We start from the raw sequence: 25,262 nt of genomic DNA, 5'->3' as shown, positions 1-25,262 counted from the left end.
TGTGATCTTCCAATGAAGGGTGCTACAGAAATTTAATAAATAAATATAAATACCATACAGTTATTGCTTAATGTTATGGAATGTATACATAATCTTTCTTTTAATTTTTTCCTGTCGTTCTTTAGGAGCTAGAAGCTTGAATTCCACCTATGGCTTGTGCTGCTGCTAATACTGGTAACCTGAATACATTGAAAGCAATAGAAGAAGTGGTAAATAAAAATAGCAGAAGTCTGCTCAGAAGCATGATAAATACTCAATGTGTAATTGTGACTTCCTCTACGGGCGCTTCCAAACCATTGCTATTTCGTGGTGTGATTCAATCACAGTCCAGCAAATTCAGATTGCATAATTGCTGTTGACCGGAATATCTTGCACAACATGCTCAACTTTCCCCAAATACCAAACTTTTCTTGTTAATGGGAGTGGCAGGCAAATTCTGTGGGGAGTGTGGGACAACACTCACTTTGATGCAACATCATTTAGCTTCCCTGAAAAGTACAGTGGTACCTCAGATTACATACGCTTCAGGTTACAGACTCCACTAACCCAGAAATAGTGCTTCACGTTAAGAACTTTGCTTCAGGATGAGAACAGAAATTGGGCTCTGGTGGTATGGCAGCAGCAGGAGGCCCCATTAGCTAAAGTGGTGCTTCACGTTAAGAACAGTTTCAGGTTAAGTACGGACCTCCGGAACGAATTAAGTACTTAAACTGAAGTACCACTGTAAGTGGAATAAATGCTAATTAAATATCCGAAATCTTCTAACCACTCTGCAAAAAACCAGGATGAATGCTTATTAAATAGCCAACATTGTCTAATCTCCCTGCAAACTAAACAGCTTGGATGCTTGTGAAATAGGCAATGTTGTCTAATCTTCCTTCAAACTAATCAGAACAAGCATATTAAATAGTCTATGCCAATTATTCATCCTGCAAATGAATCAGGATGAATGTTCAATAAGCAGGTAATCTGGAAGTGCATTTAATGTACGTCAGCAGGCTGAGCCACTATTTCGCACCTGACTCTGGCTGGTGGTTTTTTGGGTTCCTGGAAAAACCCAAAAAATACCATCTACAAGGCTGAAATCTACCCACCTGCCCTGGTCTCTAAGGCTCCAGGTTGTTTTATTCCTGAAGATGCCAGATACTGAACCTGTAACCTTTTGAGCTACAATCTCTTTTACAACATTTCAGTTTTGGTTTTGCTGGCCTGATGAGGTGAATTCAACTTATTGAAAAGTTCATTGTAGCATTGCATTTGCTCTCGCAGATGGGAGATATGTTTCTTTTTTGCAGGGTGGAAACTTAAGCTGTGAAGATTATGATGGCCGCACTCAACTTCATGTTGCAAAAAGCAAAGGGCAAGCAAAGCTGGCTGAGTACTTGCTGAAAAGCGGAGCAAGTGTTTATGCTCTCCCTCCCTCCCTCCCTCCCTCCCTCCCTCCCTCCCTCCCTCCCTCTGTGTGGCACATCAGATGGGGCTGATCATTGAAGGAGCCACCAATTTATCATCTCACTTGATCACCTCTGAGTTCCCCCTTCTGGGTAGCTGCCAAGCCAGTCGCAGAGAGAAAGCAAGTGAGTGCTGACACGGGCTTTGTCTTGGCACGTCATCCCTGGTAGTTCCACTAAGGACTGTTGAAGGAACTTATTAACTATGAATTTGTCAATAATTACACTGACGTTTCTTTCTTTTTTTCTATAAAGGCACATGGAAATAATTTGCCTACTTCGGGAAACTGGAGCTCACCTTTCCAGTGAAGAGCTGGAGAATGCCTCTAAGCAGACCACCCTGCCCCCAGCTCTAAAATTAAACCTAAGATCATTAGAAGAGACCTGCTAGATCATCTGAAAGGTCTTCTCTACTTCAGCATCCTGATTCCCATAGTGACCAGTCAGATACCTCTGGAAAGTCCACTGGCTATGGTGCTATGAGTCTGATGAATCCCCTAGATAGACTCCTGGGAACATACGTAAGAAGTGGATTATAATGTCCTCCCTGCCCATAAGATGGATGTACCAGTGTAGTGTAAACTGGAGTTTTAGGGTGTTTCCAGACAACAAATCTAAAGAAAGTAGTATAAGAACTGTTCACCCAGGCAGGATTTAATTTAAGAATTGTGTTCTTAGATATGCAGCATTTTGCAATTCTACAATGCTATCCATTCTATCCATCTGGTGGGTTGCTAGATCCCACATAGTTCTGAATAACCTCAGAGAGGTCTGGCTTAGTGTATATACTGTTCTGTGCCTTTAAAGGTAAAGCGACCCCTGACCATTAGGTCCAGTCATGACCGACTCTGGGGTTGTGGCTCTCATCTTGCTTTATTGGCCGAGGGAGCCGGCTTACAGCTTCCGGGTCATGTGGTCAGCATGACTAAGCCGCTTCTGGTGAACCAGAGCAGTGCACGGAAACGCTGTTTACCTTCTCGCCAGAGTGATACCTATTTCAGTGTTTCCCAACCACTGTTCCGCGGCACACTAGTGTGCCGCGAGATGTTGCCTGGTGTGCCGCGGGAAAAATTAAAAAATTCGAAAGACTTTTTTTTAAAAAAGTCAAATTTTCGATTGGGGCGCCGTCACTAGATGACCCCTGGGGTTCCCTCCCTCCCTCCCGCTCTGCGCCTCCCTCCTCCTCCTCCTCCTCCTCCGGGGAGGCCCTTCCTGGCTCTCGGCCAAGGCTTGGCGGCTGCCACTCACTCACTCGCTCGCCCACCCGTCCCTCCATCCCTGCACCCGGCCTCTCCCCCTCCGTCCCCGGTGCGGGGGCTGCCGGGATCCATAGTCCCCTCGCCCTTGGGCTCCGCGCCCGCGCGGGGTGCGCGAACTACGTTTCCCAGCGTGGCCTGGCGGGCCGGGCGTTTTGTTTGAAGCGCTCTTCTCCCGGCCATGGAATGAGCGCAGCGGCGGCGGCCGGGCGGGCAGGGGCTCTTCCGCGCAGACCCCGCGCAGCCTGCCTGCGCCCCCGCGGAGATCGGGCGGCAGGATGGAGCCCGGGGATCCCCGCGGAGGCGGAGCAGCGGAGGCGGAGGCTGCCTCCCAGGTAGGGCTGCGTCGGGGGGTGGTGGTTTATTTTTGCAATGCTGCATCCGCGCCGGAGGGGACGCATCGGACCGCGGGGAGACCCCTTGGCGTGCGTGCAAGGCAATGCATGCGTGCAGGCGTTGCATGGAGTGCAGTGCAATGCAATGGCAACGCGTCGCCCTGCATGCATGCATGCAACTTCCACCGGCGCTCCGGACTTGGCAGGTGAGGGGGGTCCCCAGTGGGCGGCAGAGAGAGCCGGGAGGGCGAAGGGGAGCCGGGGGGGAGCAGCGCTGCTCCCCGAGCCGAGCCCGGGGGGAAACTTCGGCGTCGTTGCGCCGGGTGTTGGAAGCGGAGGCTGGCGGGGGCCCCTCACCTGCAAAACCTGGTCGCCTCTCATATATTTCGTGCATTGCATTCATCGCCCGCTTTCTCCTCCAAGGAGCTCCCGGGGGCGCGCGTGGTTCTCCCCGTGTTATCCTCGCAACAACAGCCCTGCGAGGTGGGTCAGGCGAGTGGCCCAAGGGAGCACCCAGGGATTGTCCTGGCCAGGTGGGGTGATTTGAACCCTGCTCTCTGCCCGGTCTTCGTCCTCATTTAGCCCCCACATGTGCATGACTGTGTATGACTGAGGTTTTCTCCCCTCGTCTTGGCTATGGTGTGAGTCTGTCCTGTTAATTAATGGGGTTCTGCCTTCGGAGAAGATGAGCCAGCCCTCAAGGAGGTGATTATGTAATTTGCTAGCAATTCATGTCCCTCCCGGCGTGACGCTGCACGCTGACGTCACGGGGCTGTAATGGTGGTGTGCCTCGAGATTTTTTTCATGAAACAAGTGTGCCTTTGCCCAAAAAAGATTGGGAAACACTGACCTATTTATCTCCTTGCACTCTGATGTGCTTTCGAACTGCTCTAGGTTGGCAGGAGCTGGGACCGAGCAACGGGAGCTCAACCCGTCACGGGGATTCGAACCGCCGACCTTCTGATCGGCAAGTCCTAGGCTCTGTGGTTTAACCCACAGCACCACCCGCGTCCCTTCTTGGTATGTTTAGATGAAGGCTATTTCCATTACTACCCCACTCACTATAAATGCAGGCATGTTTATTCTTGTCATGAATATCTAGGTGGCATAGTTTTACATATCTCTCCTAGGCTCTGTGGTTTAACCCACAGCGCCACCCGCGTCCCTGTTCTATGCCTTTACTTGCACTCAATTCTGGGGAAGTAAGTTTTTTTGTTTGTTTAGTCATTTAGTCGTGTCCAACTCTTAGTGACCCCATGGACCAGAGCACGCCAGGCACTCCTGTCTTCCACTGCCTCCCACAGTTTGGTCAAACTCATGTTAGTAGCTTCGAGAACACTGTCCAACCATCTTATCCTCTGTCGTCCCCTTCTCCTTGTGCCCTCAATCTTTCCCAGCATCAGTGTCTTTTCCAGGGAGTCTTCTCTTCTCATAATAGTGCCACTGTATTCTGCTCTGGTCAGACCTCACCTGGAGTACTGTGTCCAGTTCTGGGCACCACAGTTCAAGAAGGACACTGACAAACTGGAACGTGTCCAGAGGAGGGCAACCAAAATGGTCAAAGGCCTGGAAACGATGCCTTATGAGGAACGGCTAAGGGAGCTGGGCATGTTTAGCCTGGAGAAGAGGAGGTTAAGGGGTGATATGATAGCCATGTTCAAATATATAAAAGGATGTCATATAGAGGAGGGAGAAAGGTTGTTTTCTGCTGCTCCAGAGAAGCGGACACGGAGCAATGGATCCAAACTACAAGAAAGAAGATTCCACCTAAACATTAGGAAGAACTTCCTGACAGTAAGAGCTGTTCGACAGTGGAATTTGCTGCCAAGGAGTGTGGTGGAGTCTCCTTTTTTGGAGGTCTTTAAGCAGAGGCTTGACAACCATATGTCAGGAGTGCTCTGATGGTGTTTCCTGCTTGGCAGGGTATTGGACTCGATGGCCCTTGTGGTCTATTCCAACTCTATGATTCTATGATGTGGCCAAAGTATTGGAGTCTCAGCTTCAGGAGCTGTCCTTCCAGTGAGCACTCAGGGCTGATTTCCTTCAGAATGGAGAGGTTTGATCTTCTTGCAGTCCATGGGACTCTCAAGAGTCTCCTCCAGCACCACAATTCAAAAGCATCAATACTTCAGCAATCAGCCTTCTTTATGGTCCAGCTCTCACTTCCATGCATCACTAGTGGGAAAACCACAGCTTTGACTATACGGACCTTTGTTGGCAAGGTGATGTCTCTGCTTTTTAAGATGCTGCCTAGGTTTGTCATCGCTTTTATCCTAAAGAAGCAAAGTAAGTTTTGCAGCACCCTATTTTAGCAAAACAGCTGGTGAGAGCTGTTTTCTCTCCATTCACCCAACCATTCTAGAGAGGTTTTGCAAGGTTGGCTAGCACAAAAAGGTGTTGATAAGCTAGTTAAGAGAAACACATGGGCAGGAATCAAGAATCCCATCAGCAGAAGCCCTGAGAAATGTGACTTTCTGTTCTCTGCTTCCTGTCACCCTTGGAATTAATTAATTAATTAATTAATTAATTAATAATACTAATAATAATTTATTATTTATACCCCGCCCATCTGGCTGAGTTTCCCCAGCCACTCTGAGTGGCTTCCAATCAAGTGTTAAAACAATACAGCATTAAATATTAAAAACTTCCCTAAACAGGGCTGTCTTCAGATGTCTTTTAAAGATAGGATAGCTGCTTATTTCCTTCACATCTGAAGGGAGGGTGTTCTATGCAATGAGGTAGTATGTGATCTGCTAGAGACTGGGAAGAGTCACCATACCTGAGGCTAGAAGGCTTGGGACTGGTGTTATTGAGGTCTAAATTTGGGGAGCAAATCTTACCTGACTCCATTCATATGGCTTCGGATATCTGAAGGGAGGGCATTCCACAGGACGGGCGCTGCTACCGAGAAGGCCCTCTGTCTGGTTCCCTGTAACCTCACTTCTCACAATGAGGGAACTGCCAGAAGGCCCTCAGAGCTGGACCTCAGTGTCTGGGCTGAACGATGGGGGTGGACACGCTCCTTCAGGTATTGGCTCTTTGGGGGTCAGGAGAACCCCCAGAACAGCGAGAGGAGTAGAGAAGGGGGATCATTCCATCCGGCAAGCCAAAATGCTTTCCCTGATGTAACAATTGCCTTAGCACAACATCGATTTCCTCTCCATATGACAATTGTTCTTTTTTTATTTTTAAAATCCCCACTCCCAGCCTTGCTGCGAATGGAGATGTGGATGGATTGATCGTTTGGCATTTATCAGGCATAGACATGGAACACACTGATTATAGTGGCAAGAGACCTTTCCAAGTAGTAAGTGCAGGTATCAGTATACAGCAGGGAGAGGAACATTTTTCATTCTGAGGGCCCCATTCTCTTTTGGTCAACTTTCCAAGGGCCACATGACAGTGGTTAGTGGGGTGAGAGGAAATGAGGGATGTGGCCTGGTGAGAGGGGAGACTTAGAGATATTTCCAAGGGCCAAATAGAAAGCTCTGGAGGGCCACTTTTGGCCTCTGGCCCTGAAGTTCCATGCACTTGTTATACAGGACTAATCTGAGCATATTTGCTATGGCAGGGAGGTCACAGCTGATGCAAAGAATGATAAGGATATAACAATAATAACAATTTATTATTTATACCCCGCCCATCTGGCTGGGTTTCCCTGGCCACTCTGGGCGGCTTCTAACGAAGATTAAAAGTACATTAAAACATCAGTCATCAAAAACTTCCCTAAGCAGGGCAGACTTCAGATGTCAGCAGCCAAGATACAGGGGAAAGTGTAGCAGATTCCCAGCAATAGCTAAAATAGTTTTTTCGTAATGTTGGTCTGCTTCAGTGCTGGGAAGCGAAGCAGAAGCCAACTCCTTTTTGGAATAAAGTCAGCTTGTTTCAGTGCTGCACTGTTTGTGACATGAAACTGAATCATCTTTGGACTGTCTGTATTTTGCTGGAGGGACTCAACCACATACAGTGGTGCCTTGCAAGACGAAATTAATCCGTTCCGCAAGTCTCTTCATCTTGCGGTTTTTTCATCTTGCGAAGCATGGCTATTAGCGGCTTAGCGGCTATTAGCGGCTTAGCGGCTATTAACGGCTTAGCGGCTTTAAGAAAAAGGACACAAACTCGCAAGAACTCGCAAGACGTTTCGTCTTGCGAAGCAAGCCCATAGGGAAATTCGTCTTGCGGAACGACTCAAAAAATGGAAAACTTTTTCGTCTTGCGCGTTTTTCGTCTTGCAAGGCATTCGTCTTGCGAGGTACCACTGTACAGTGGTACCTCGGGTTAAGCACTTAATTCGTTCCGGAGGTCCGTTCTTAACCTGAAACTGTTCTTAACCTGAAGCACCACTTTAGCTAATGGGGCCTCCTGCTGCCGCCGCGCCTCTGGAGCACGATTTCTGTTCTCATCCTGAAGCAAAGTTCTTAACCTGAAGCATTATTTCTTGGTTAGCAGAGTCTGTAACCTGAAGCTTATGTAACCTGAAGCATATGTAACCTGAGGTACCACTGTACTGGAAATTTATTTATTTATTTATTTTCTATACCACCCTATACCCGAATGTCTCAGGGAGGTTCACATAAAATATCAAATATATAAAATCAAAACAAAACCAACAACCCAATAGAAATACACCCAAAAGAGTCAGCATTTTAAAACAGGGTATAGGATGTAGATCAAGTCAGGCAAAGGCCTGGCTGAAAAGGAACGTTTTTGACTGGCACCTAAAGGTGTTTATTGAAGGTGCCAGGTGAACTTCCCTGGGGAGAGAATTCCACAGACAGGGAGCCACTGCAGAGAAGGCCCAGGTTATAGAAACAGAGAATTGTAGAATTGGAAGTGACCACGAGGCTCATCTAGTCCAGGCTTCCTCAACCTTGGCCCTCCAGATGTTTTTTGCCTACAACTCCCACGATCCTTAGCTGGCAGGACCAGTGGTCTGGGATGCTGGGAATTGTAGTCTCAAAACATCTGGAGGGCCGAGGTTGAGGAAGCCTGATCTAGTCCAAGCCCCTGCAATGCAGTATTTTTTTTTTTTTTTTGCCCATTGCAAAATTAAAGTGAATTGAAGTGCTCTGGTACATCAAATCCACTTTAAACAACATGAACTTTATGATGTTAGAATATTGATGGAGTAATTCACTAAAATTGTGGGATAAACTATTGTTTAACTGGAAGGCGTATAACCTCAGTGCAAGTGACTCAGGATGAATGCTCATTTTGAAAATTAAGATGCTCACTGTGGCAAACAAACCAGAACGAATGCTCAATACAGTGGTACCTCGGGTTACAGATGCTTCAGGTTGAAGACTCCGCTAACCCAGAAATAGTACCTCGGGTTAAGAACTTTGCTTCAGGATGAGAACAGAAATCGCACAGCAGCAGTGTGAGGCCCCATTAGCTAAAGTGGTCCCTCAGGTTAAGAACAGTTTCAGGTTAAGAACGGACTTCCAGAACAAATTTAGTTCTTAAGCCGAGGTACCACTGTACAGAGTGAATATTGTATAACCTCTGCATAAGCTTTGTGCAAGCAAATCAGAATGAATGCTCCATAAGTATGTTGTCTGGAAGAGCCTTGACAGCCCGTCTGTGTGCTTAGGACTGTAAAATTGGTAAGAGCTGCCAGGCACAAGGCAGGCCAAAGTAAGTGATGGGTACACTGTATTCAGCTTGATGGGTTGCAAATTATGCAGGCCTTGCCCATTTTTTGACACCTCTGGAAATTCCTTGAAACATTAAAAAAAAAAAGAAGCTCTGGTGTATTTGCAGGCTGATGCTATGAATAAGAAGCCAAGTCCTGGACTTTTTGAATCAGCTGAAATAAATATTAGGTAGGAATTGTTCCATTCCCTCCCCCCCCCCCGCTTTTCCGTTCCTGCAATATGCTTGGTTTTCTGCATGATTTATTGTTGCAGTTATAGTATGTCCACAGTCCATAATCAAGTCTTAACTCCAGTCCTAATTGAGACCTAAACAAACTAGGCAGTATATAAAGGCAGAAAAATATTCAGAGCATATGCAGTCATGCAAAATCCTTTAATAAATAGTACCCTGGTTAAAAGATATTTACATATTTGGTCCCTGAAACTACAATTCAAGGTCACTGACAAATTGCAAAGATGAAGGATAGAGTTGGAGGCAATGGTGCTTCTGTACAGTGGTACCTCAGGTTACAGACGCTTCAGGTTACAGACTCCGCTATCCCAGAAATAGTACCTCGGGTTAAGAACTTTGCTTCAGGATGAGAACAGAAATCACACAGAGGCAGTGGGTGGCCCCATTAGCTAAAGTGGTACCGCAGGTTAAGAAGAGTTTCAGGTTAGAGGACTTCCGGGGGCGGCGCGAAACTGTAATGGCGGTCCTCTTCGAGCTCTGAAGAGGGGCTCCGCGGAAAAGGGTCGTTCGCTGCGGCATAGCGACGACCCATCAAGATAAACCACGGGTAGAGTGAGCCCGTGGCCGTGGGACTCGGCGGGCACCACAAGCTGCCCCAAAAACACAGAAGGGACCCCGTAAGGAGACCCGGAGTGAAGGAGGGGTAGCGGTGCTGTGAGTTCATCGCTCTTTCCGCGGAAGTGAAGCCGCGCGGCCGTTGCAGATGAGCGCTGATCCTTCTTCCTAAAACCAACATCAAACTGCAAGTAACATACCCGTGAGTAAAGGGTTTAAAATTGGCAAAGAATTTGTTAAATTTGGCTGAAAACGGGAGACGAGAAAAGGGAAGTCCGTCTTCCGACATTGCTGACAAGATCAAAGCAAAGCTTTAAAAAGCGGAAAGCGCTTGAAACGGGACTGTGGGAAGTTTTAACTTTTTCGTGCTATTAAACCTGCTCTTTTTCCTGCTGAATTGAAGGTGGAAAGGGACATTGATTAAAAGAAGGAGTGACGGGGACTTCTCTCCTACCTCCTTTTTTCTTTGGGTCGTATTTTTAAAGAGCCAGATCGTCGGGCTGCCGGAGAGGGAGACTGTATCAAACTGCGGAAACAGTTGCAAAAACTTTGTAAGCGTAACTGATACATTTGAGCAGAAAAGACTGGACGTGATATTGTTGCAAGCACCTTTTGTGAAACTTTGCTGAACTTTAAAAGGTGCTTTGGGGAATTTTGAGTCTTTGAAGGGACTGTTGGATTATTGAATTTACTGAGTTGAAATAATTTGGAACTTTAATGGCGGATTACTTCCTTCTTCGTCTTTGAAACCTGGTGGCACTCCCCCTACAGGGCTTTCGGATTATAAAATCCTGGGAATTGACTTTTGTTTTGAATTCCACCTCACTGGTTGTTTATAACTGAATTTGTCTCTCCCATGGAACAATAGACAATCTGACCTTGAACACTGACAGATGTGTAATGAGTGGTGCAGGGAGAACAAGAGCATCTAAAGCTAAGGAATCTAAAGAGGCCAAGGAAAAAGAAAAGGAAAGAAAACCAGCACAATTTGTACAAACAACACTGACCCAAGGACGCCGATCGTCGGTTCCAGCTGTACTGGTGACCCAAAGGGAACAAGGGGAAATAACTGAGAAGGCCACTGAGGAAGATATGGCAGCAGGTGGATCAGATACACTATTAAAACAAATATTGGAGCAATTATCAAGTTTAAACCAGAAGGTGGACGACCAGTCTCTGAAGATAGATAAAGCGACTTCCTCAATTCAAAAATTGACTGATCAAGTTTCCCAGCACACGCAAGCCATAGAGAATTTGCAAGGAGCAACAGCGGAAAATCGGGAATTAGCTGGAGAAGCAATCCAGAAAGTGGGAGCCTTACAAAAAGAAGTTGAAGAAATAAAGGGAGAAGTTAAGCCCCTGCACAAACAGGTGGGTGAACAACAGGTTTATCTGTCAATGGTGGAACTGAAAAATCGCGAGAGTAACATCAAATTGAGAGGCATCCCGGAACTCGAACAAGGAGACTTGATTGGATACTTGACACAGGAATTCTCGAAGTTCTGGGGTTTAAAGGAAGATACAGACTTCAGGATTGTCTCGGCATATAGACTGGGAAGATTGGTAAGGAAAGACAGATCCAGAGACTGTTTGATAATTTTAAGATCAAAGGAAGAGAGAGACAAGATCCTAGGTCTTCACTTTAAAAAAGCAATTGAAATACAAGACAAAAGGGTGGAAATTTATAGAGATATTCCGAGACAGTTGTTGGACCTCAGAGCCACCTATACAAAACTAGCAAAATTGCTGAGACACAACGCAATTCCCTATAGGTGGGAGTTTCCACAAGGATTATCCTTCACCTACAAAGGAAGGAAGGTTAAAATTAGAACACCTGAAGATAACCAAAAGTTCCTTCACGACCACGGAGAAGATCTCCAAAAAGGAGTGGATTGGCTTCCAGTCTTACCAGTACCAATACTGCCTGGAAGCGGGCCAACGCCTGCACCCTCGGGATCTGAGCAAAAGGAAGACACCTCATCCTAAGAACATCTTAATTAGAACAGGATGTCTCTGCAGCTACTTAGTTGGAACATAAATGGCGGGAATTCTCCGGAAAAAAGAAGGAGGATATTTCATATCCTAAAAAAAGAACATTTGGATGTAATATGCCTTCAAGAAACACATGTGACTAGGCTCCATAGGAAAGTATTAATCAATAAAAGACTTGGCCAAGAATTTATCTCATCAGACAAAGTTAAAAAAAGAGGCGTTGTAATTTATGCAAAGGAGAACCTGTCACCAAAATTTCTATTCAAAGATGATCATGGAAGAACTCTCGCAATTGAAATCCAAACACAAGGGGAAAAGATTTTGATATTAGGAGTTTATGCGCCAAATGATGGAAAATCAGAATTCTATAAGAAGCTGCATGAGACAATGATGGACTATTTGGACTATTCTAACATTATTGTGATGGGAGATATGAATGGGGTGGTGTCTACAAATATGGACAAATCCCAAAATCAAAACTTAACAACAGACGGCAGACTCCCTAAAACCTTTTTTGAAATGACAGACAATATGGACTTGATTGACATTTGGAGGACAAGGAACCCCTTGGGTAAAGAAGGAACCTTCTTCTCTGAGGCCCACTTGTCATGGACACGAATTGACCAAATTTGGATATCTAGAGGGCTGGCCCCGAAAACAAGAAAAGTGGAAATCTGCCCAAAAACCTGCTCCGACCATAATGCCTTAAAAATGGAATTGAGACTTTTCCCAACTGGATCCTTCAGATGGAGAATGAATGACACCTTGCTAAGAGATCAAGAGATTGTTAAGAAGGCCCAAAAAACGCTAAAGGACTACTTTGAAATAAATTTGAACACTACGGTGGAGAAAAGAACAATCTGGGATGCAAGTAAAGCTGTAATGAGAGGGTTTCTGATACAACAGAATACAATAAAGAGAAAATTTTGGAATGGAAAAAAGGAAAAAATTTTAGAGAAAATAAGTGAAGGAGAGAAAAAGTTGAGAACCAAACCGAAGTCAAAAGAGGTGCTAAGAGAGATCAAATTCCATCAAGCACAATATTCGAAATTGATCAATCAAGAGATTGAGTGGAAAATTAAACAAATGAAGCAGAGATCGTTCGAATCAGCAAATAAATGTGGAAAGTTGCTAGCTTGGCAGTTGAAAAAAAGACAAAAGTTAAATACGGTTACAAACTTGGAGATTCAAGGAAAAATAGTTCAGAAACCAGAAGAAATAAGAAAGTGCTTCCACAGATACTTCAAAGAGCTTTACGCACAGGGGCCTCAGAAAGAACCGGAAATAGATCAATTTTTGAGGATAAATGGACTACCTAAAATAAGCCAAGATAAAAGATCAATTCTTAACAGCAAAATAACTCAACAGGAAATTGAAGGTGCCATCCAGAACATGCAGCCGGGCAAATCTCCAGGCCCGGATGGACTTACCTCCAAATATTATAAGACTTTGAAGGACCTCTTGATACAACCGTTGTTGGAGGTTTGTAACCAGATCATGGAGGGGAGAAAGGCACCGGAAACGTGGAAAGAAGCATTCATCACATTGATTCCCAAGTCAGAAAGGGAAAAGACTCAGCTTAAGAACTACCGTCCCATCTCACTCCTGAATGTGGATTACAAAATATTTGCAGACATTTTAGCAAATAGACTTAAAAATGTACTAAATGAAGTAATTCACAAGGACCAAGCAGGCTTTCTCCCTGGTAGACATATGTCTGACAACACCAGGAACATTATTGATATATTGGAGTTGTTGCGAATTAGAAACACAAGGGCTGCTTTAATCTTTATTGATGCGGAGAAAGCATTTGACAACATTTCTTGGATGTTTATGAAGAAAAACTTGAAAGGGATGGGAGTGGGACGGGGGTTTGAAAATGGATTAGAAGCAATCTACTCAGAACAAAAAGCTAAACTGATAGTGAACAATGTGGTATCGGAGGAACTCCAAATTGAAAAAGGGACACGACAGGGGTGCCCTTTATCCCCTCTGTTATTTATTTCTGTTCTGGAGGTATTGCTGAATATGATCAGGGAGGACCAGTTGGTGCAGGGTATAGTGGTCGGAGCGAAACAATACAAACTGAAAGCTTTTGCAGATGACCTAGTCATTACAGTACAGGAGCCAGAATCTAGCACAAAAAGAGTTCTTGAACTTATTTTGGAGTTTGGTCGGGTGGCGGGATTCAAGCTAAACAAACAAAAAACTAAGGTTTTGGCCAAAAATTTGACGCCTACAGAGATAGAGGGGTACCAGAAAGAGACAGAGCTAAGTGTGGTTAAAAAAGTGAAATACCTGGGGGTATCTTTGTCCACCAAAAACTTAAATCTATTCAAAGATAATTATGAAAAATGTTGGTCGGAAATTAAAAAAGACTTGGATATTTGGTCAAGATTGAAACTTACCTTGTCAGGCCGAATCGCAGCTATAAAGATGTGTGTTTTGCCAAAAATGCTATTTTTATTTCAAACCCTCCAGGTCGTGGACAGAATGGAATGTTTTGGAAAATGGCAGAAGGATAGCTCTAAGTTTGTCTGGCAGGGCAAAAAGCCCCGAATTAAATTCAAAATACTAACTGACTCAAAAGAAAGAGGGGGGTTTGCCCTGCCGGATTTAAGGTTGTACTATGAGGCTGCAGCCTTCTGCTGGCTGAAGGATTGGTTTCTGTTGGAAAACACCGATGTCCTAGATCTGGAAGGGTTTGACAATGTTTATGGTTGGCATGCATACTTGTGGTATGACAAGGCGAAGGTTCATAAACTGTTTAAAAACCATATTGTCAGAAAATCAATTTTTGCCGTCTGGATGAAGTACAAGGACTTATTAGAAAGCAAGACCCCGAGGTGGTTATCACCAGTGGAAGCCAAGATTTCTAAAAAAAGGCCCAATATGGAGGCCTACTGGCCAAAATATTGGGAATTGATTGAAAGAGTTGGAGATAATTGGAAGCTCCAAAGCCAGGACAAACTAAAAAATAAGGTGCGAGATTGGTTACATTATGCTCAAATTCAAGAGGTATTTAAAATGGATAAAAAAGTGGGCTTCCAGTTGGAGAAATCGAAACTGGAGACGGAGTTACTAGAACCAAAGACTAAGGTACTTTCGAGGATGTATGACTTGCTGCTTAAATGGAACACACAGGATGAGACAGTTAAATCTGCTATGATAAAATGGGCACAGGATGTAGGACACAACATTATGTCTGAGGACTGGGAAAGGTTATGGAACACCGGTATGAAATTCACGGCATGTAGTGCCTTGAAAGAGAACATTATGAAAATGGTATACCGGTGGTACATGACCCCAGTCAAGTTGGCTAAAATATATCATCTTTCTGATAATAAGTGTTGGAAATGCAAGGAGGCAGAAGGGACATTCTTTCACCTCTGGTGGACCTGCCCGAAAGTAAAGGCCTTTTGGGAAATGATACATAATGAGTTGAAAAAGGTATTCAGATATACCTTTTCTAAGAAACCAGAGGCCTTTCTTCTGGGCATGGTGGACCGGAAGGTGCCAAAGAAGGACAGAACCTTGTTTATGTATGCAACCACAGCAGCTAGGATTCTTATTGCAAAGTTCTGGAAGACACCAGATTTACCCACACTGGAGGACTGGCAGACGCAGCTCATGGACTACATGGAGTTGGCAGAAATGACCGGCAGAATTCGAGATCTGAGCGAAGAAACAATGGAGGAGGACTGGAAAAAATTTAAGGACTACTTGCAAAAATATTATAAGTTGTTTGAATGTTAAGATTGTGCACGATTAAGAAATGTTATGCTTCTGCAATATATTTAAGTAAATGATAAAGTAAGTATTGATGGAAAAAACGAGACAAATTAGAAACAAAATATTATGTTTATTAAGAGTGTTAAAACTAAATTACAAATTATTGAAATTGGTAACATAATAAATTTAAAGGTATAATAAGATGGGAAACAAGATAACAAATTGCTGAACTGGCTAGAATAATGAATGCAATGCTGAGAGGATGCGAGGAGGTCCAAAAGCGAACTGTCGAAGGACGCTATGAAAGTTTCTTAACATTTTCTTCTTTTTTTTTATTTTTCTTCATATATAAAAAATGTTTCTTGCATGTTGCTATGTAAACAAATCTGTTAACCTATGGAAAGAAACGCAATAAAAAATTTTATAAAAAAAAAGAAAGAAGAGTTTCAGGTTAAGAACGGACCTCCAGAACGAATTAAATTCTTAACCAGAGGTACCACTGCATAGGTATTTCTTGTTTCTTACTTTTCTATGCATGGAATAAGGGGAGAGGTCTGCTTGCGGATCAGGAAGTTAAGTAGCAGGAAGCAGAAAGTAGGAATAAATATACCATATTTTTTCGTGTATAACATGCCCCTGTGTATAAGACAACCCCTATTTTTGGGGACTCCAAATTAAGGAAATGGGGGTGGGGATTGCTGGAAATCACTACACGTCTGATTGACGCTGACAATCGCACGCATCAGCGAACCAATCGTATGCCCGCTCGCTGCCAGCAGCCGCCAATCGCCTGCCCAATTTCCGCAGTGGCACCTAATCAACAGCAGGCCTTGACACAGCCACCAATCACCCGCCCAACTGCCGCAGCAACAGCCAAATGACAGCAGCCCTTGATGCAGCCACCAATTACCCAAAACCCCCCCGCTGAAATTCTCCTGCTCGCGGCTGCAACCAATAGCCCGTCCACCCTCTGCACTATCCATATATAAGATGACCCCCAATTTGTAACATTATTTTATAAGAAAAAACATTGTCTTATACACGGGAAAATACGGTAAGTATTCTGTAGTAGCCAGTAAAATAGGTTGTGATGTGTGCATAGGTGTGTGCTACCTATAAGTTTCTCTGGTTTGCAAATGGGCACAAGAAGGCTGTCAATGCCTGCGCTAGTTTATAGAACTAAAATTAACCATCCTTTTTATGATTTTTCCTTACAGTTCTGTGAGAATGAGCATTCTGAACAAAATCTATACCGGTGGAAATATGTTTGAATTCATGACTTTTCTGCTGACTGGATTTTGAAGGTTGAAAAAATAAATGATTGCACTTGACATTTCTGTGAAAATGTAGCAATGAAAACGTCTGGAACATACACATATGTCTTGCAATACTTTCATTTTGACTTCTGTTTTTTTCTCTCCCTGCCATAGAAACATAGATAAATATTTTTGCCATTGTTTAAGTGTTAAGTTATTAGTCAAAATAGGCATCGTTTAAAATAAAGACATAATTCTAGGCAAATACGTACATTCATCTTTGTCACTGAAATTCTACCCAGCATTGACAATTTTAGCACCTCCCATCTTGACATATATTTTTAAATTTCAGCTCATGTCTTAACATAATTATTTTGGAGCAACATACAATTCACATTTGCCACAATAATATCCAAATATTTTACTTTTTCCAAATTGAAACCCTGTTTCAAAACCTTCTCATCTTCTGTTGTCATATTCTCTGTTAACATTTTTGCTTTTTGGTTACTAACCTTAGACCCTGCTAACATACCAACATCATTTAGTTTCTCCATTAGTATCCCCACTCCCTGCAGTGGGTTTTCTAGAATTAACATCTGGTCATCAGTAAATGCCCTTAACTTAAACATTTCTTTTTAAATCTTTATTCCCACAATTCTCTCATATTGTCTAATGTATCTAAGTAAAACTTCCAAGACTAGAATGAAAAGTAGCGGGGACAATTAGGTATATGTGTAATTGGCTTCTTTCCAGACATCTGCTATTTTACCACTGTAGAATATTATTCATTGTCTGTTGCAAGGGTTGTAAAAGTTCTTCAGAAAGTCTTCAAAAGACTTATAGTAAGAAGCCAATAGTCCATCTGGGCCTGGTACTTTTCCTTTCTTTTATTTTTTTATAGCACCACATAATTCTTGAGTAGTTATAGGGCCAATCATTATTTGTCTTTGAAAGTCTGAAATCTTTGGTAGATGTTGTCTATTTTTCTATATATTTTTTAATATATTACTTGATCTTTATACAACTTAGAATAATATTGGTGAAATATTTTTTCATATTTGTCTTACCTGTTATTACAGCATTTTCTTCTTACAACTTCAATATCAACTTCCTTTCTTTCTCCTTCTGCAGTTTATATGCTAACCATTTCCCAGCTTTGTGAGCAATTTTTTTAAATTTAAATTTGTTTAGCATAATCCAGGCTTGTTCCTATCTCCTGCACTGTTAACATAGACAATTGTCTCTGCAACATCTTAATTTGCCAAACGGTTGGAGATTGTTCCAATTATTTTTCTTTTTGCTTAATCTCAGACAAGATTTTTTTCCAGTAGCACCTTAGAGACCAACTAAGTTTGTTATTGGTATGAGAAGTATCTGAAGTATCTGAAGAAGTGTGCTTGCACATGAAAGCTCATACTGGAAGGATTTTTTTTATTTTGTTTCGACTATGGCAGACCAGCACGGCTACCTACCTGTAACTAGAACAAGATTTTTTGTAATTTCGCCTGTCTCTTTCTTTTAAGTAAGGAATTATGTGATATTAAAGAACCTCTGTGGAAAGCTTTGTTGCATCTTAAACCATATGTATCTCTGTGCCTTTAAATTGTTATCAAATAATTATTTGGTAATTTTTGCAATATTCTTTTGCAATCTTTGTTTGCAATCTTGTGCAAATCTTTTCTTGTTGCCATAACTCTTTCTTAAGTCTCCAAATGAAAAATCATTCTTCCTTTCGTAAGTCATAATAACTGGATTGTGGTCTGAAAAAGTCTTTGGAATGGCAGAGGCTTGAGTAGAGGAAGCCAGGATGGAGAATAATTGACAGGAAAATTGTGAATTTAAACAATAGTAAAAGTTTGAGATTTATTTATACCTCATCCTTTTCCCTGATGGGACTCAAGAGGGTTTACAGATAAAAACAAGAACTGCTAAAAACATAGAAAAACCGATCATTAAAATACAATTGATCATTGACAGAATTAATACTAGATACATATATAAAATCTGTTTAAAACTTACCAATAATTACCATGAAAACAGCATGGCACTAGCTCTTTAATTAAAGGCATTCAATTCTCCAAAGCATATTGGAACAAACAAAGTCTTCACCTGCAGGCAGAAGGACAGCTAGGAGGAGCCAGTTTGGCTTCTCTAGGAAGGCAGTTCCAAAGTCCGGCAGCAGCCACCAAAAAGGCCCTCTCCTGTGTCCCCACAAAGTGTGCCTGTGAGGGTGACAGGACTGAGAGAAGGGCCTCCCCTGAAGATCTCAAAACCTAGGCAGCTTCATATGAGGGCATATGATCTTTCAGATAGCTTGGACCTACGTTTGTGTGTTGGGGAAACTTAGGAAAAAATGGTGATTTAAAACAAGGTTTTAATATAGCAAGTGGGGAGTTGGGAAAGGTTCTTTTGTAGAGTCGTAACTTGGATCCCAAATGCCTTGGTACTTGGATGTTTTGGCTCCTGAACGCAGCAAACCCGGAAGTGACTGTTCCGGTTTGTGAACTATTTTTGGAAGCTGAACATCCGACGGGGCTTCCGTGGCTTCCGATTGGCTACAGGAGCTTCCTGCAGCCAATCAGAAGCCATGCTTTGGTTTCCGAACGTTTTGGAAGTTGAATGGACTTCCTGAACAGATTCCGTTTGACTTCCAAGGTACAACTGTATTAGCTTTTTGGTGTTAGCTTCTGCGCTGTACCTATCCAAAGGCGGATCTAGGGGAGTGCAACTGGTTCACTTGCAACCGGTTCAATGACACCCAACAGAAGGCAAGAGGTGGTGGTGGGGTGCTGGATTTTGCCGTCGCACAGGGCGCCACTGAAATTTGAGACACCAAGGTCTGCCGCCGACCCACCTCTGCTAGTTCTCCTTGTTAAAACTTTCAAGTCAGCACAACAATCCTCCTTTCCAACTCTATTGAGATCTCTCCCATCTTGTTCCACTCTCAGGGTCCTTCCCTTCTACGGCACTGTGGTTGTGCAACCTGCCTTCTCTTTTGTCCCCCTACTTCATCCATAGTGGAATCCAGGATTGTGATGTGCCTCTACAAATCAATGGGGGCTGCATGATGACGGATAAATAGCTGTATCTGTAGCGTGCGTGTGGGCATGCGTACGTACGTGTGAGTTAACGTTTGACACAGTTGAAATGATTGAGCCAAATTATCATTCCATAATAGGCTGTCAAAACTGAAAGGTCACTGTTCCTTTAGATTTCTGTAAAACAGACGGCTCTGTTCTGTTGAATAGCATCCCTGCTGTGATAATACAGGTGCCCCACTATCTCTAGAAACAACTGAAGACATTTTTCTTCCCACAGTCAGTCCTAACTGGAAACTGTGTCCACTCATTTCTCTCTCAGGACGTTGTTGTTGTTGTTGTTTAGTCGTTTAGCCATGTCCGACTCTTCGTGACCCCATGGACCAGAGCATGCCAGGCACTCCTGTCTTCCACTGCCTCCCGCAGCTTGGTCAAACTCATCCTGGTAGCTTCGAGAACACTGTCCAACCATCTCATCCTCTGTCGTCCCCTTCTTCTTGTGCCCTCCATCTTTCCCAACATCAGGGTCTTTTCCAGGGAGTCTTCTCTACTCATGAGGGGGCCAATTTCCTTCAGAATGGATAGGTTTGATCTTCTTGCAGTCCATGGGACTCTCGAGTCTCCTCCAGCACCATAATTCCAAAGCATCAATTCTTTGGCGATCAGCCTTCTTTATGGTCCAGCTCTCTTCCATACATCACTACTGGGAACACCATAGCTTGAACTATATGGACCTTTGTTGGCAAGGTGATGTCTCTGCTTTTTAAGATGCTGTCTCAGGACAGGCTGAGCTTAAAGAAAGAGATTTTTTTGGTGTTCTATACCAAAGAGGGCTTATTAGGAAGCGGAGGAAAACTGCGTCTACTTTTTTTGCTCCCCCACGAAGTGTGTATGTACACACACACACACACACACACACACACACACACACACACTCTTCATATAAACCACTTCTCGCTTGCAGCCTTTTGTTTTTCCCTCGCTGCTGAGGGGACAATCTAGTGTGGTGGAGGTAAAACACTTGGGCCGCCATTCGGGCCAGCGGCTTTCTGGGGTTAAGAGCGACGCCCCTTTAGGTTCCCTTAGGAAACCCCTCGCATGCCCAACCGCCTGCCCTCAGCGCGCTCCAACGGCCTAATGCGGCCTCTTTTTTTGGCGCGGGCGCGGGATGGGGTGGGGGGTGGGGGCTGTGTGTGTCTCTCTCTCGTCTCACACTTTCCCCCCCTCCCACTCCCCTCCGCAGGCGGAGGCAGGTCCAGGCTCCGGCCAATGAGCGCGGGCGAGCCCGGGAAGGGGGCGGCGCTTCTGAGCCGGTATATGGATGCGCACGTTGCCCGTCTCTGACACCCGCTCGCCCTTTCGGCCAGGTAACGGCATCTCTTGAGGGGAGACCATGATGGCAGCGGAGGCAGCGCAAGCGGGCGGCTTTCTGGGCCGAGCCCTCTCGTCCACCGAGCCCGCTCCGGCCCTCGAGATCGGCGGCGGCTGCGGGGCCGTGGCCGAGGCGCGGGTGCTGGTGATCAACACGGGAGGGACCATCGGGATGGTGCCTCAGCCGGAGGGTGAGCGAGTGAACTTGCTGGGCAGCATGGAGGGTTGGGTCTGTGCGTGTCTCCTGTGGGAATAAACACCCCGCGCCACCTTCAGGCAGGTGGGAATTCGGCAGGTGAAGCTTTTCCCATCACCTGTTGAGCTTCAGCCTGATAGTTTCCAGAGGGGTTGACCCAGTAGCCTGTAGCATCAAAAGCGACAGTTTTATAGTACCTCAAAGAGCAATGCTCACCTCACCCACTTTAAAAGATAAAGGGACCCCTGACCATTAGGTCCAGTCGTGATCGACTCTAGGGTTGCTGCGCTCATCTCGCTTTATTGGCCAAAGGAAGCCGATGTACAGCTTCCGGGTCATGTGGCCAGCATGACTGAGCCGCTTCTGGTGAACCAGAGCAGCGCACAGAAATGCCTTCCCACTGGAGCGGTACCTATTTATCTACTTGCACCTCGACGTGCTTTCGAACTGCTAGGTTGGCAGGAGCAGGGACCAAACAACGGGAGCTCACCCTGTCGCAGGGATTCGAACCGCTGACCTTCTGATCAGCAAGCCCTAGGCTCTGTGGTTTAACCCACAGCGCCACCTGCTTCCCTCACCCACTTTACCTGGGAGTAAATAATTTTCTATAGCTCAGCTGGTGGAGCATGAGACTCTTAATCTCGGGGTGGTGGGTTTGAGTACCCCATTGGGCAAAAAAAAAGTGCATTGCAAGGGGTTGGACTAGATGGCCCTTGTGGTCCCTTCCAACTCTACAATTCTGTGATTCTAACATTACAAACCAAACTTGTTCATGAGTAGGATTTGCTCTTAGCCTGGCTTTGGGGGGATGGCAGAACACTCCATCTGATGTTATGTGCAGAGTTGCAGGTAGTACATGGGAGGTGGGGATTGTGAACACGCAGCTGGCTAGAGGAAGCCCTATGTGCGGGGTTTCTCTTCTAGCTCAGGGTATTGGGCTACTTATTCCTTCCTCCAAGCAAGTATTTGGACTTGTAGAATGGCTCAGAGTGTTCCTTTGTTTCAGTGGCTACATGCAGAAGAGAACAAGGCTCACATGGGCATAGCCAGGATTTTTGTTAGGGCTGGGGGCAGAACCTCAGTTAGCTATATATTTTTATTGATTTTTATTAATTTGAGGGGGCAGCTGCCCCTCCCTACCCCCTGGCTATGCCCATGAAGGGTCATGTACTGTTTAGTTATTAGGTGATGTGCCATTTGTGCATTCAAAGTTGCGGAAATTCCAGTTATTAAATGGTAGAGCCAGGGGTAGGCAATGTGGTGCCATCTATATTTTGCTGGATTCCAATACCCACAATCCTTAACTACTGACCAAGCTAAACTGGCAGAGGTTGATGGGAGCTGGAGCCCAGCAACATCGGGAGACGGCCATGTTTGCAACCCCTGGGCTAAAGAGACACTTTATATAACAGAATTTGTAGACCTCTTAATGACCTTTTATCCAAGAACGACATGCTCAAATGTCACATAGCATCAGTCAGTTCTATTTTTCAAGAAAAAGAGGTGCCGGAACTCACCATGAATACCTCCCTCGTTCTCTTAGAATGGCAGTGGTGCCCACCTGAGAGGTGCCGGAACTAAGTCCCGATGAGTTCCAGCTGAAAAAAGCCCAGGCATCTCTGTTTCACATCCTGCTGAACTTGCAACCCCAGCAGTTAAAGCGAGGATAAGGAAATTCAGGTGGAGGCAGGAGTGTGGGGTGTGAAATGTATAATCTCAAGCCTCTTTGTCTGGCCCACAAAACTCTCCCCTCACTAGTCCTCCAGTGTTTTTGGCTGGGTGGTATGTGTCTTTGAAGTTTGATAATCCTTCTTGTGTGTCTGAATGGAGAGGGATAGAGTATATGTGTAGATACTAGCCTCCTGCACAAAGGTAAAATTCACATTCATTGCTCTACCCATTTTCCTCTGGCTTTGACCACCACTGACATGTGGCCCCCATAATGTCGTCTGTATGGAAATGTGGCCCTTCGGTTGAAAAACGTATCCCCACCCAAGTTAATACTGGTTGGAAGAAAGGATATTTTCATTACCTTTCAGTGTGTGTTTATAGCCAAAGTTGAGATGCTAATCTGCATTAGTGAGTTTGAAACCATGGAACATAGTTTAGTAAACACAGAATGTGAGAGCATGGCTACTGCAACTCCACCTACAAGGTCACAGCTTTCTCCAGATCACCATTAATGTAGAGCAGCAATTTCACTAATGCAGAGACTGAAGAAGTGGGATGTTTACCCTTCTGCCACTCTTTAACCATTCTAATCAATCTGTGTACAGTAATGTGGTTTTGAAAGTGGAGTTTGTTCAAGACCTGTGGTTTTCAAAATCAGGATAGCTAGAATGTGGCAAAAGGTGATAATTCTTCATCCCTTTGATGTATGCTTAGCCACATTAGTAGTTATTAATTCAGAAATGAGGTATCAAATAGAAGTGACATTAGGAGTTCTGTGAGAAGATCTTCTACGTATTTTGCCGTTAGGTAAAAGGAGCCATCTCCATTTCTTTTCTTTTTCCCTTCCACTATGGACAAACTCATTACATTTTCCTTTTCACAGTTGCTACCAGTGCTGTTTACTTGTTATTAGCCGTTGGAGAGCATTGGTTGCAAGATGACAACTTTATTTATTACATTAGCTCATGCTTCAGTCAGGCTAAGTCCACACCGTACATTTAAAGCACACACACCTCTGAATCTTGGGAATTATAGTTTGTTAAGGGTGCTGGGAAATGTAGCTCTGGGAGAAGTAAACTACAGTTGTCAGGATTTAGGGGTAATTTAAATGTATGGTGTGTATGTAGCCTCCATTTCTTTGTAAAACAGGGCAGTTTTGTGGAACAGGACAGGGACAAATCATCTTATTTCATATTTTGCTTCAGGAAGGATAAACTCAACTGATTACGTGCAGTGTATGAGACAGACTGAGATCCTACAAGTTTAGAGAAAGTCAAGATTCCTTAGTATGGCATTACTTGTGCTGAAGTGGACCATACTGTGCTTGTGCTTATTCCATTTAATAAATCCGTTATACCTTTCCATTGTAGAGATCTGCCAGAGGTCATTAATTTGTTATAGTTTTTAAGGATAATGTTCATTAATTTTAAGACGGGTATGCAACAGACAACTCACCCTTTGATTAGTCTTAATCACACTTGTTACTTTGAAAATACAGAATTCATAATGAAAGCTTGTGAACCATGTGTAGTTCTGAATCAACCTAGGATGGTTCCATTTTCCTCATCTGAATTGATTGATTGCATTCCTTCCTCAGCAAAAGCAAATAAAAACAAATAGCAACATGGGGTAGGTGTGGGTTGGTGCAATGAAGATAAGGAAAACTAACAGAAGGGAAAAGTTACTATTATGGGTATATTACATTACATTACATTATTTATTTATTACATTTGTCAGTAGCTTTATTCTGTGGTTCAGCTCAAGTGGCAAAATATCTTGGGCTGGCCTTGGGAGGGAGAGAGAAAGGATGCAAGAGAGGGCAGTGATGATCTTAAGTTAAGAGATAAACGCATAGATGGGCAATTTTAAAAATGTATAGAAGTACAGAGGGATTTAAAAGCACAGCCAAGGAGAAAATAAAAGCAGATGAGTGAAAAATAGCTTTTTTGCCTTCTTTACCTGGTAGTCCTGTCTTTGTAACAGACTTTGTTAGGAGAGTCATTAATGATGGCAGTTTTCACCTGGATGACATGGAAAGCATTGGGTGGTATTCGATGTGCTTGTCACAGGGCAAGGATTTATGCCTGCGCAATGGAACTCCTCCCCTCCTCTCTCACCCCCCCCCCGAGAATCAGAGGGAATTTAGAGAAGCAAGCAACAATCTTCCTTGGCAGGAAGTTCACAAAACCACTCCTGGAAGAGGGGGACCTAAGCCCCACCAGAAATGCAGTGGGAGGACGGGCAGCCATGGCATGCCTCCAGCAATTCCAAAAAAAGAGGGCTTCCCAACTCCAACCTCATTTTAGTCCGTCTTATCTGCTGCATTGGAAAGCTCTTCTCATCTATTGGAGAAGCAGCTGTACTGCATGGTTGGGCTTCTGAGCTTGTGCATGTGCATAGATGGGCAATTTAAAATGTGCATGTGCCTGTCTGCCTCCAGGTTTCATTCTGGATTGCAGGATTGCTATGGCCCAGAGGCACCCAATGAAGTGCTGATTCCAAGGAATGGTGAAATGTGAG

General features: G+C 44.2%; 1 protein-coding gene across 2 annotated transcripts in view; it reads left to right on the top strand.

Moving 5' to 3' along the window:
• Window positions 1-20,670: 20,670 nt before the first annotated feature.
• The window catches only part of ASPG (asparaginase), a 59,348-nt gene continuing 54,756 nt past the window's right edge, over window positions 20,671-25,262 (top strand). Inside the window, exon 1 of one of the 2 annotated variants that reach the window (XM_081192709.1) lies at window positions 20,671-20,871. In XM_081192709.1, the coding sequence (XP_081048835.1) occupies window positions 20,826-20,871 (46 nt within the window). In that variant the 5' untranslated portion in view covers window positions 20,671-20,825. The other variant, XM_081192708.1, reaches the window with a different exon arrangement.

This window comes from Podarcis bocagei (genome assembly GCF_964188305.1).
Source record: "Podarcis bocagei genome assembly, chromosome: 1".
Taxonomy (NCBI): domain Eukaryota; kingdom Metazoa; phylum Chordata; class Lepidosauria; order Squamata; family Lacertidae; genus Podarcis; species Podarcis bocagei.
Note: the sequence above shows the minus strand (reverse complement) of the source record. Positions and strands in the feature narration are given on the sequence as shown.